Raw genomic sequence first — 13,319 nt, 5'->3', positions numbered from 1 at the left:
GTGATCTCATAATTCACACCGAATGTTCCATAGGTCTGCACTGTGTAACCCTTAAGAAAGGCAGCAAAGCTAAGCTACTGCTACTACAGTATACAAGGACAGAGACAGACAATTCGTGAAAGTACAGCATGTTCATTACTTGTAATCAGTTCAGTGCGAAAGAGAGCACCTGCTAAAAACTCACATCAGTCAACAATGTGGTGTGAAATGCCTAACTGCCAACAACAGTTTTAAGGTGCAACCTGTAACAATGAAAAGAAAAGAAGACAGCACTTGAACTGATATAGTATTGAGCAATCACTCTGAGTATGTTGCCTACCCAGTAGTTAGGGTATGATTCAACTTTCATCATGGACACATACAGTACAAGAGGTAAAAACCAACAGCAATGCCAAGCCACATACCTGTCCTCTAACGAGAGGGCATCAGTATTGGGGATACAGAATGATACAGCTGAAATGTGACATGTGACACATTGCTACAGATCATGCCCTGAATTCAAAGATAGGAAAGTCACAGCCTTCAATATTGCTAAACTGCATGATTTTGTGAATGCAGACCAGTCTTCACCTTTTCGATTAGTATTTGAAGTCCCTGTATCAACAGGTGAAATAGCACAAACTGAAAAGCACTAACAGCATTAAATTCCCAAAAGGTGTCAAACATTTAATTCAGAGCACTGAAAATTTACTTTGGTTAAATGTACCAGATGCGTCCCTGTAGTAAATGTTAGCGTCCATGGTGTATGTTAAAAGCAAAACAATTTTCCAAATGAATACACTTTAAAACCTGTCTTGCGGAATAAATAAAAAAATAGCCTTTTAGCGTGATGGAAATTCAACAACGTTTTGCCTAAAGCTTTTCAATTATTAGAAAAATCATTACCACCGTGACGAAAAAGAAATGTTGCGTAACAAGCCCCCGGAGGTGTTCAAGCCAAAACCAAAAATAAGAAACAAACTCTTCTCTCCATTCATGTCTTAGCATCAGTTCCCCAAACTATAGTTTAGACCCACAAGCAAAAATGTATTAAAACTCAAAGCTGCCGAAGTGAGAGGTCTGTCGTGGACAAGCCTACAGGTACGAAAGGATGTGGGGTCATGAGTGGGCAGAACAGGACTGGAGTCAGAGAACCAGCCCCACAAAGATGTGAACATCTAACCCCATCTCCCAGTCAGGTGGACATAATCACAAACAAGCGGCCCAGTGCAGCAGGCTGGAAAGACACACTTGACCTCCTTTCGAACTTGCTCAGCGGCAGGTTGCCTCCCAGTGATTTGAACAAAAAGTGCCCCTTCAGAAGAGAACGTCAGCGGGCGAAGTTGCAATCAAATAAACACAAAGAGGGGAAAACAGGTACGTGACTGGAGGCCGAGCTGTATCGCAGGGGTTGAGGGCAGCAGCAGCAGCGGACGACGATGCTCAGAACACCTTCTCGCCCCTGTGAAATTGAACTCTCTAGGCGAACAAACCATAGAATCTGCTGAATGTGAAGAATGTGCAGATATCCTTATTTTAAGGTTTCGGCAAACCTGCGTAATTTTCTGACACTAATTTGCAGATTGTGCTGCATTGAAAAACAAAAGAGCCAGTGACTGCGAGTTCCTGAAACATACTGTACTTAATCTTGTGTTTGCCATGTAGAGGGCAACCACATTTTTCACTACCCCGTTACAAACTGTGGCGCTATACTGATGGGGCACTGTGATGACTAGCGCCAGTCCGCATCTTCTAAATGGGGAAAACACTCTGGGACAGACACATGGGGCAGCAGGCAAAATCCTGCATTCGGAATTAAAAGCTCTCTTTCTCTGGAAAAAAAAACCAAAGTGCTTGAGGCAAATGTATGTCTGTGAGCATAACTCTCTTACTGGGAACTCAGATTAAAGAATAATGCACAGAGCTGGCAAGTTAATATGAAACGGGCCACACAGGGAGATAATCACCTTTTTATCTTGAGCTTAAAAGACTAGTGATGTCCCTGCATAGCTTATCCAATAAATTCAGAAACATCCTTGAATAATGTTCATTTACAGTACATCCCCACACCCTGTAAGAAGTATCACTGCAGGTGCAAACTGATATTCCCTCAAACACATTTCTTAATAACGACTGGGTTTCATCCTTGATCAGTCCCAAGATCTGGCTAAGAAGCATTTTTCACGTATGGAAGGGCCACTGGATGAGTGTTCTGTATTCGTGGAGGTAAGAGCACATCACTGTTCCAAAATGAAGAAACTTCCCGGCGGGATCCAACCAAAACAAAGCGCTGGCCGTGTCGTGGGGATAAATCTACCGCTGTACACTCAGCGGGACTTACTGTTTATGTGGTCAATGTAGTAGATCCCAATCTGTGGATCGTAAGCCGCCTCCCAGCCCCATGGCAGCTCATCGCCTACGCAGTCCGCAAACGACAAGGGCTTCGTCAACCTGGAAAGAGAAAGGGGGAAGTAAACATACAGAAGTGGACTGTAGGCATAACCCACCTCACTTCTCTCCCCCAGCCCTCGTCACAGCGCAGTGTACAACGCCCTCGCGGTTAACTGCACTTACGGCCTCCTGTGGCTTGACCCTTGCTTTATCCAGCTGTGACCTGCCGCCTTCACATCTCGACGGCACCTAACTGCAAGTCGCTTTGCAATAAAAGCGTCCGCCAAGCGAGCCGACGGAAACGGCGACGTAAACCCCCCCCCCCACCCCGTCGCGTGCTGCTGTGCCCTGCCACTGCGGCCAGCCAGTGGCCTTTCCGCTACAAGGGGGCTGCGCGAGGGGCTCGTGTCGGCGCTGATCCGGATGGGGGTGACGGCACCTGACGGCCCGGTGAAGTGTACCCCGATGAGATCATCGAAGGGTTCCGGGTTTAAGTCCGGAACGCAGCAGCTGCAGGGTTCTGGAGTTGTTTCTGCTCAGGCTTAACGATCATGAATAAAGTTTGCTTGAAAGACATTTACAGGACATACAGTAACCATAAAGGGGAATGGGAAACTGCACTTCCTCTTATCTCTGGAGAAACCTGTACATGTGTCATATTGCACTTAAGTTCCCTGGGCTAAAAGCCTCCTATTTTTCCGATATTCTTGGGAGAAGACCTCTTTAGAAGGTTTAAGTTTTCCTAGAAGACAAAATCAAATGGACAAAGGAAAAATCCCTTCCTAAGGTAACGTCCCAGAAACGTTAACTTATAAAATACATGTGAAAATCTGACTCTTGATGTCAGAGCGCCACAATCGCACTCGTCATAAAAGCAGGTGGTTAAAGTTACAGTTGACTTGTTTCCATCAGGTGCTATAACCTAAGGACTGTTCAAGGTTTTAGTGTTCCAAGAATCAAACAATACTCTTTCATCAGTAAGCCTTTATTCCCCATTATCGCTACATAATAAGGCTGTAAAAATTTCCTCTTCTGAGATTTGAGCTCCTGGCCCCGTGGCTCTCAGCATAATAATCCATCACCAGCTTCTAATTCTAGAGCCGCAACTCAGCGTATAAGCCAGTGGCTTCACAAGGCATGATGCACGCTTTTATTTAGAGAAGATGAAGCACTTCAGATGATTGCAGTGTACACAAACAAAGGCTTCTTCTTTATACTGTATTGTGAGAAGCTCAAAGCGTATAAAATAAGTCAGCTGCAGACAGAGGCTTCAAATATCTCTTCATCTTGTAGATCATATTCATCATTTTATGAATAATGCTACTTCAGATATATAGGGGTTTGATTATTTCAGCTTTTACCCGAGGAGTAAAAACATTTTATCCTGGCCTTCACTAAACTTAAAACTTTTTTTAAAGTTTGATTTTAGTTGAAGATTGGATTAAAATGGTTTTACTACTCAGCGCAAGAGTGAACCGGTACACCTCAATGGACTATTTTATATTTTCTACAAAACCAGCATTGCCTGTGTAACTTCAGACACTCACTGGCATCCTGAGAAACCGAAAGGTACAGGTTTCCTACAGTAAGCCTAATTTGGCTTTTCCAGAGTGATGGACTGAATCAAACTTCATGTTGCGGTCTTCTTCTGTCTTCTTGGTTGTTTAATATGCCTCTGTGGTCTGTCAGGACTTGAAAGTCCCACCAGTAGAAAATGTCTATGAACTCTGAATCTAGGCTTCAAAGAGCAGGAAGGGAAGATTTTCCCTTGAGCAGTAATTTTAAGAAGGCAGAATTGAGCTGGACAGAGATCTTGTCTCCCATAGAGCTAGATGTGAATACTGGCCTCTAATATACCCGTGCTTTTTTACACGAAAACACAAATTCAGACCATAAAGACATAGCTGTCAAAGGAAAAGGAATCTTAGAAAAAATAACACTGGGCACTGTGATCTGTATTAAGCAAATCAGCAAGTGAAAAATTGGAAACCGATTTATAAACTTGCAATCTTTTTGGTAATTCAACTTTTATATTAACTCCAAGGGAACACTGCCTATAAAGTTATAAAGGGAGTCCTACAGGCAAAACACAGGGAACTCAAATTTCCAGCAGGTAGGTGATCAGTGACAGAGGCTGAATTTTCAAAAGATAAGAAAAAATGATAACGCCAAATAAAAATGTAACTTCTGTAGTGTAGGGAACAGGGATATATACAAGGATAATCTTTTTTCACTTGGTGAAATTAATTGGGTGTTCGTAAAGGCTTGGAGAAAAGCTTGCAAGTGTACAGAAATCAATCCCGAATGTGGACCTTGGTAAAGACCATAGGACATTCAGAGAATCTGCTCTGTGGAGAGCACGGCCCTGCTGAACTACTTGGAATGAGAAACAAACCTAAACAGAGTGTACACAACCCTCAGTTAATACTCAACAGTACTGCCACACGCTGAGGGAACGTCAACTGAGCTAAAGCCATGAACTTTAGTGTTAGTAAACACTCTGCTCTTTATTTATACCACAAGAAAGCAAACACTGTCCTTATTTGAAACCCAGAAAGACCAATACCTTAATGAAGGAGAAACAATGAAGAAATACCACATTCTGTGAATGCACTGCATAGACTGCAAGTGAGGAATTAAAGGGCTGGAGGAGAATCCTGCACATGCATTTGCTTGTTTTGCAACTCTGAAAGAATGAGCAACTGACAGTGAGTGGTCATGATCAAATGGTGAATACACTCAAGAGCTCTGCAAGCACAGTACATTAGTCAGCCTGCTCCCCACAGGGAAAAACAATCACCCCATGAACACACACACTCTGCAGGATGGGAGCTAAAAGTAGAGACAATAGAAACAGGAACTCCAGGCAAACAAAGACGAAACATTTAAAAATTAAAATAAAGATGACCAGGGAACATTCAACCTTTTTCATAGTTTTCTTAAAAAGTTATAGGCTATAAACTAATGCACCACTGGCACCATAAAAAAAACTGACAGACCTTATCAGTAAAAAGGCATTTTAATAATCACATACACCATCGGCATTTGACAACTAGTCCATAGACTTTTGGAGGTATAGTGTTTTCTTGTGAAGGGCTGTCAAGTCAGGTATGTATACTCACTCATAATTAACTACAATAAATGTTAAAAATTAGACAAGTGGAATGTGAGGAATGTTGGGTCACATAAGCAACATATGCTTTCTCCATGGTAATAAATAAAATACAACCTTTGCACTTTCCAAGCAGAAACATGACTGGACTCAATTGTGGGCAATACACAGACCCATAAAAAAGGTTTTTTTTTAAATCAGTATGGTATATAAAGGACTGTTACTTTGGAAACAATGGGGAAGCTACTTGAATATGTACTTAAATTGTGCAGTTGCTTGTACACAATCAGATTCGCTTGCACTGAAGCCAAGAAATACAGGCTACCATCTAAGCAACTGTGGACCCGAAGAGCCCCAGTTCAACATGTTTTATAGATCACAATTAAATCACCAATTTCTAAAGACCTGGAAATGTGTTCAGTTAAAGAGGTAATTCATTAAGTAATTTAAATATTATTTCGCACCAACATCTTAGTAACCTACTTCAATTCAGTTAATTGAACAGAATGCTTGCTTAATTCATGAATAAGTTAAACTGTTTGCTATTTTTAGAAATGGGTAATATAAGACTAGATGGAATGGCTCTTCAGGAACAGAGATGGAGACCCCTGATCAAAAAGGTTGCACTACAAGTGTATCAGATATCTTGGGAAACAATAGTTAAAGAATCTGAGTTTCTGCATTTCGACCCAGTATGTCAGGGCACTGCAGCAAACATTCCTCTGCATTGCTCTTTCCTGGAAAACCATCACATGGTTAGCCAGCAGCCACATCACCCTGCAACTCACAGCTGGCAGCCCACTGAAGCTCAGCAGGTGTGAGCCTGGTCAGTACCTGGATGGGAGACCTCCTGGGAAAAACTAAGGTTGCTGCTGGAAGAGGTGCTAGTGGGGCCAGCAGGGGGCGCTCACCCTGTGGTCTGTGTGGGTCCTAATGCCCCAGTATAGTGACGGAAACACTATACTGTAAACAGGCGCCGTCCTTCGGATGAGACGTAAAACTGAGGTCCTGACTCTCTGTGGTCATTAACAATCCCAGGGTGTTTCCCGAAAAGAGTAGGGGTGTAACCCCGGCGTCCTGGCCAAATTTCCCATTGGCCCTTACCAATCATGGCATCCTAATAATCCCCCTCTATGAATTGGCTACATTACTCTGCTCTCCTCCCCACTGAGAGCTGATGAGTGTTAAGCGTTCTGGTGCACTGTGGCTGCCGTTGCATCATCCAGGTGGGGCTGCACATTGGTGGTGGTGGAGGGGATCCCCATTACCTGTAAAGCGCTTTGAGTGGAGTGTCCAGAAAAGCGCTATATAAGTGTGAGCAATTATTATTATTATTATTATTATTATTATTATTACTTTCTAGGGGGTATTGGAAGCTCATATTCTTCGCAAAGCACACTCTGGTTAGAGCGAGAGGACGCTGCAACTTCATGTTCTACATCACATCCTTCAAGTCAGAACTGGCCAGGACATATCTCTGGAATCAGGCCCAACCTGCACAAGAGGCACAGCAGCTCCTGTTGCGGCACTCTCTCGTCATGCCCTGGTCTGGGCTCCTGGCAGATGTTGCTGTTTGAAAGCCATGCCATGGCACCTCCGCCATTTACACTCCTTTTTTGCCCCGTTCAGAAATGATATCCCCAACTCTGACAGCTGGACTGGACTTTGCCCTTTCAATTGGCAAGAAGCCTTGTCTTATTCAATTTGAAGGCCACTACCCCCCACAACCTCACCATTCACTGGAGCAAAGAGGATATGGAATTTCTCAAGCTGAAAAAAAAAACACAGATAAGCCTCCAACAAGTGTGTGCACAAACAGCCATTTTACAAAGCATGCAAGCCTTTCATTCTTCACATTGACCAGGTTTCTCCGTCAGCTCCACTTGAAATGTCTGTTCGCCTTGTTTCTTCTTGTCCTCTCCCTTTTCCTACTTACTCCTCTCCCTTCATTCAGCTTAGCTGAGTAGATACTGAAATCTCCTACTTTGGAAATCCAGCATGGTTCAAATAAAACAGCTTACCTGTCCACGTGCCACAGTTAATAAAGCCCTGCTAAAAACACAGTTCAACAGTAAAAACAATTAGCATACACATGTAATGCACATGATGTTATTCTCAATTTTACCAAGTAACGTCAAACAACATGCTTCCCATAAGAGGTGACAAGCACCTGTTAGGAGTTGGTACAAAACTGAAGTATGATTTTTTCTCAAGTGCCCACAGAAGCAATTTGCCTCCAAGCTAGTCTTGCAAATTATACCCCCAAAATACAATTCTCAGGGTAGGAAACACGCATAACAAAAAGAGGGAAAAAATGCACAGCCCAAAACTGCAGAGGTGCCGAGCAGAACAAAATATACATAAACGGAAACGGTCCATATTTTTACTGATCAAGCCTTGTTTAACCAAAACACTAACAACTGCAAAAAAGAACATGAGTATACAGTGTGTGTCCAGGTGACTATACTATTCAGGACATACACAATAAGAAAGAGTTAAATTCTGGTGTCTACATACTTACAGGATTTAAAAATGTTAATCTGTGTAAGCACACAGGTTTGCTAAAATCCACAATATAATGTGAAACTAAGGGTATTAAAAACACTTTTGTTTTTGACACATTTTTAACTACAGCTATAGTTTCATTCCAGTTGTGTTAGAATCTTATTTCTTCTACAAAACAGATATGAGCTGGCGGGTCAGGTGCTACGTGTCTCCTAGCATGCCCACTGACTGATTACCTTCTTAATCGGGTGGGTCAGAGCTGGTTCAAATATTACTGGGAAAAAACTGTTTATTGCAACTGTTGCAACTTTAAAAAGCTTCCATTCTTTAAAAAAAATCACCTTTGTGTATGTATTTGTAAAAAACCAACAGATACAATTTTAAACACTTCAAAAAGCCTCAGTAAACATCAAAACATAAAAGGTAAATTCACACGAGCAATGTGGAAGTTGCAGCATACATAAAATGTCGACAAAAAAACAAGAAATGGCAAAGAAAAGATGCATTTCTTACCCTGGAAAAAGATTTCCGAGACTTATTCACATAAAGCGGTCAAGTAAATACAGCAAAATAACCCCGCAAAAGAAAGGCAACACTCTATTTTTAATATTTGTGGAGAGCCACATCAGCAGCACACCTTTGCTGAAAAGGATCAGCTACAGGTTAATTCCACGCTGAGAAAGCAAAGGGAGAAACACAGGGTGTCACCTGAAGAAGGCCCAACAGCCAAAACACTGCAATTCTCCTTTCCAGGGTGGAATTAACCTTTTCTTGATCCTTCACAACACAACGTTCCTGAATTCACAGGACAAATTATAATCAACCGTGCTACGGGCAGCTGAGAAGGCCAAGGACACAAATGTTAATCTCTCTTCTAAAGCCAGCAGAAGACGAAGCTACTGCAGGTCTTAAAGGAGTGATCAGATGTTCACTGACCACTCTAGGTGGTCAAATGGTCACTTTGGCATGATTCTCCAATTCATTGGAGTAAGGAGTTCCCGAATTCAGGCTCCATGATAGGTCTTGTAATCTAACAATTAATATATTTTTATTTCTTTCAGACGGACAATGTCACATGACCAGAGGGGAGCGAGGAGTTAAATAATTCGGAAAGTGCACATGCTCTTCATGGGATGGATGTATTTCACTAGCGATTTCCTGATGGCCTTTTTGCATACTTTTGCAAGTTGTGGTGCCTGTGAACTGGGCAGATCTTACTGAATAATTTAGTGCTGTCGTTCGTATCTCTCCCCATTTTCCCCCATTACATACAATATTCCATCTTGAATCAGGCGTTTGTTATTGTAAGGTGCTGATGCAACACTAAGCCCCACCTGGTAACAGAATAGTGGTCATTTGGCCAGATTTGTTGTTCAATATATGTACATAAAATGCTGCTTTGATTTTGTTTGTACATTTTCAGAGGAGACACCCTGCCACCCTGGGAGACTGTCTGGTGATCTGGACAGACCTCAGACCCCGAGTGGAAAGAGGCACATACGTCATATACTACGAGGCCACAAACGCCTCATGAGTGAAGCTTACTGACAGTGTCTTTAGTTTCGCTGCTTGTGATCTCTCACCTGTCTGTTTCCAACAGCATAGCCCTTTGCTACGGCTTCACAAAACCCGGCAGCAACTGCCTTGGTCAGAAGCTGCTGCCTTAACGCCCCTCCGGTGTCCGTGACCGTGAGCAAAGACTGCCAGCCCAGGAATCGATCTGTGGGCAGCAGGGGGACGAGGGCCTTCACTTGGATCATAGCCCAATTCAGCATGGGCTACACACTAAAACTTGGGGTTTTAAGGGGGCACAGACTGCAGAAAACATCTACAGCATGTCTGAGGAGCCAAAGTCTCAGGCATGGATGACAAAAAGCCACAGGCGCAACTACTCACATCCCTGCTTATGAATTTCCAAGCTAGCAACAGACACCCATGTGAGGCTGTTACTGTTAAAGTGGGTAATTTTCAAGACAACTTTCCACCTCAGCACTGGCCTCGCTTTGCCGCCACTCCACAGCTGTCTGGAGCACGCTGGTCCTTGAAGGAAGAGAAACACAATCCCGCCTCCCCTATTTGACCTGAAAGGCTTTTCTACGTGATCGAGCTTGAATAGATGGGAGTTGTATATTCCTCATCCCATCGAAGATGGCTCGAACCATTTGAAAACATGATTTAAGGAATATGGTCAACTCACCTATTATGCGATTGAAAATGATTCAATTACTATAGCCTTTGGTTATGCTCTGAGCCATCAACTTTAATTAAGCAAAAGAATCTAAGCTGGTGTACTGCTTGTGCCTCACAGAATCCTACTGACTGGCCTTCCTACAGACAAATTAGAAATGAGTGCCTAAAGCCCACTGGAAGGTTGAAAATGAGTTATTGCAACCATCAATTTTCTAATCCCTTAAATAATCCACAAACGTATTTGAAGGGTGTCACATTTAAACACAACAAATTATCATTCGTCAGTTTTAATTACCTACAAAATTACAGTTGTGTCTGACACAAGAAAAACAAATGCAAATTTAAGTCAATGAACATTAAATGATGATAACCGTGCTTATAATAGGTTGTTCCTGAATTATTTTGATCTAGCTAAACTTAAGCAGTCAGGTTTTGCAATTCAGCCTCTTACTGAATGGGAACATCTGGCTGAGATCTTTTACAGAGGTCTTCTGGTCACAATGGTAATGAACCTTTTTGTAAAAAAAGCTAATTTAATACAAATTCTGCCGATTTCCTTTCTTTTATAAAACAGTTGAAATTCAGGCAGCCCTTGTTGGGCGCGGTTTTAAAGTGGGAGTCCTGTCCAACCCTAAGGCCAGCAGAGATATAGTAGCCATATCACCCTGCAACTCCCAGCTGGCAGCCCACAGGAGCTCAGCAGGTGTGAGCCTGGTCAGTACCTGGATGGGAGACCTCCTGGGAAAAACTACGGTTCAGCAGCTGAAGATCTTTAATTATGTGCACAATCACACAATGGTCACAGTTTCATTATTGGTGGAGTCGGGTGCAGAATGATGGGGTTGCTATGTGCTTCTGTTTGACTCGTTTGGTATCATTAAGAATTTTGAAATGAGTTCACGTCTGTGGTTGAACCTGACCATCTAATTCTGCTTCGCTCAAGTATTTGGGGACTCCACTGCCACCTTTCATTGAAGGATCTTATTAAATTCACCACCTTCCTAAATAAGTTTAGTAGAGCAGTGGATCAGTTACGGTCTGAGATTCTTGGAAAGAAAAGGCTGCAAATTAAAAGAAAAAAGCAACACAGATATATTTTTCCCACTTAAAGTAAAATTAAAGATGCAAAATCTTTAAAGCAAATAAAATTTGGTCCCACTGTTTGTTAGGTTACCTCTAGATGTACAGAACAGCAGGAGGATAATTAATTGAATAGAACACCAGCAATTTGCAGCTCTCAGGCAGGAAGTTTGAAACTTATCAAAACAAGAGGGAAACCTAACTTTTCCAGCATTAAAAGAAAAAGACTACACAGCGAGATCCTTCAGTTTGAGGTTGTTGTACCTCACAAGAGAAAACATCTGTTGGATTTACAGGACAGCTAGTTTATTGTCGACACTTAAAAATGAGAAGCCGCAAAATCGGTGTGATCAGTTTGCTTTCAGGAGTAAAAATCTGTAGCTGCTTCCACCTGACTGTTTAACTTAGATAACTGCCCCTATGCTGTTGTTTCAGCAGTGACATTCTTTCCAATCATATTTTTCAAAGTCTACCCTTCCCATATTTTATCCATTATCTGTTTCAGAACAATAGAACAGAGCTCTAAAAGTCACTCCTGCAAATAACAAAGATGCAAAAAATCAATTTTCTTATCACCACCCCTCACATGAATTAGTATGACATGCACTAAACAAGCTTGGGGTTTGAGCACCGATAGGGTGTCCTTTGATAGTATTATAAAGGGAAAACTGCAGATTTGCTCTCACAAATGTTCAGGTCCGCAGCATGTTTAAGGAAGATAAGAATTTCAAGCACAGGACACATCCTTCATTATGATCTCCGGTTTTCAAAACAGCCAGGGCCACTTCGTTTTCAGTGTTTAGCGGTGGACAGGAAGGAAAACCCTACATTTTTCACGAATCTTCCGAAAACACATCATGCAACATGAATCAGGCATCCACAAATGGGCTGATACTGATCAGCAGATAAATTAAATACAACACCGCTGTAACAGGATTTTTAGAAGATCCTGCAATGGCCTTTATTTATTTACAACCTCTCTTGTGAAAGTTTTATTAACCAATTATGTGTGATACAGTTATTTAAACAGCTCTCTCTTTGGACCATTGTGAGACTGCATTAAAAAACAAAGGAAACCACTTACAGCCAGCTAAAGGCATGATATTGTTCTTGATGAGATTAGTGAATTATTAATAATGAGTCTCTGAAAGGGAACTGTAATTATTAGACAACATGAACACCACATGTTGTACTAGGTTTTCTAGGCCACAACCAACCCTCTTTTCATCTCTTTCTTTTTTTCCCCATCACTCCCTCTACTTGCAGATGCTTATGTTTGAAAACGCAGTGCTTTACATCGCATTTAGATAATAACGATAAAGATCTTTTGTACAGACGTGGGACTTTTTTTCTGTTGAGCCCATGAAACAGTGAAAGAGGAAATGAATTCTCAGGATCCAGAAGAAAATTTTTGCATCAAAACTTCTGGTTCCAACATCGAGTTACACTCAATGGAGATCCATAAATCTTGCCCATTCGTTGCAGCTCAGACGGCGCAGAGCACAAAATGAAAAATCCCAAATGTACCCAGATATTTTCTCAGCGCGTGAGAGTTTAGAAAACTGTTATTTTAGGTGTTTAAAATTTTGGTGAAGATTTAGCAAAGTGCGTTTCTAATTCCTAGCAAAAAAGACCGTTCACACTAGCCAGGATGCCTCTGGCTCATTAAGCAGGTTGTGGTTGCTATAGTGAGAACGCAGGGATGGAGAAGAACTACACATCAGCAAGATCTGGCTCCCTGCTACGGATATGAAGAGCCTGCTTGGTTTTAAATGTACATCTATATTCAGAGATTAGGAACACCACATACACAGGACTACAAAATTATTTTCCCGTCATGTTCACTACTGCGGATGATTTGTATTTACACAGCGACCAGCCACCTGTCAGACAGCCCTGGTTTCCATGGCAATTAATTTGACAGGAGTGCTGTACCACCTGGAGGCAATTATCCGCCACGCCAGCCTCAGGTGGCTCAAGACTTCATAAACCGTGATCTGCAGTTGTGCCCCGTAATTCTGAGTTTCTGGACTGCTTCACTCTGACTTCCCTCTCTGGATTA

General features: G+C 42.1%; 1 protein-coding gene across 1 annotated transcript in view; it reads right to left on the bottom strand.

Annotated features, from left to right (window-relative positions):
• The window catches only part of LOC102689985 (protein WWC2), a 72,071-nt gene that overhangs the window by 38,387 nt on the left and 20,365 nt on the right, over positions 1-13,319 (bottom strand). Inside the window, exon 2 of the mRNA XM_069192962.1 lies at positions 2,321-2,430. Coding sequence (XP_069049063.1) covers positions 2,321-2,430 — 110 coding nt within the window. The remainder of the gene's footprint in view (positions 1-2,320; positions 2,431-13,319) is intronic.

This window comes from Lepisosteus oculatus, chromosome 1 (assembly GCF_040954835.1).
Source record: "Lepisosteus oculatus isolate fLepOcu1 chromosome 1, fLepOcu1.hap2, whole genome shotgun sequence".
Taxonomy (NCBI): Eukaryota; Metazoa; Chordata; class Actinopteri; order Semionotiformes; family Lepisosteidae; genus Lepisosteus; species Lepisosteus oculatus.
The sequence above is the reverse complement of the archived record's forward strand: the minus strand, read 5'-3'. Positions and strand labels throughout refer to the sequence as shown.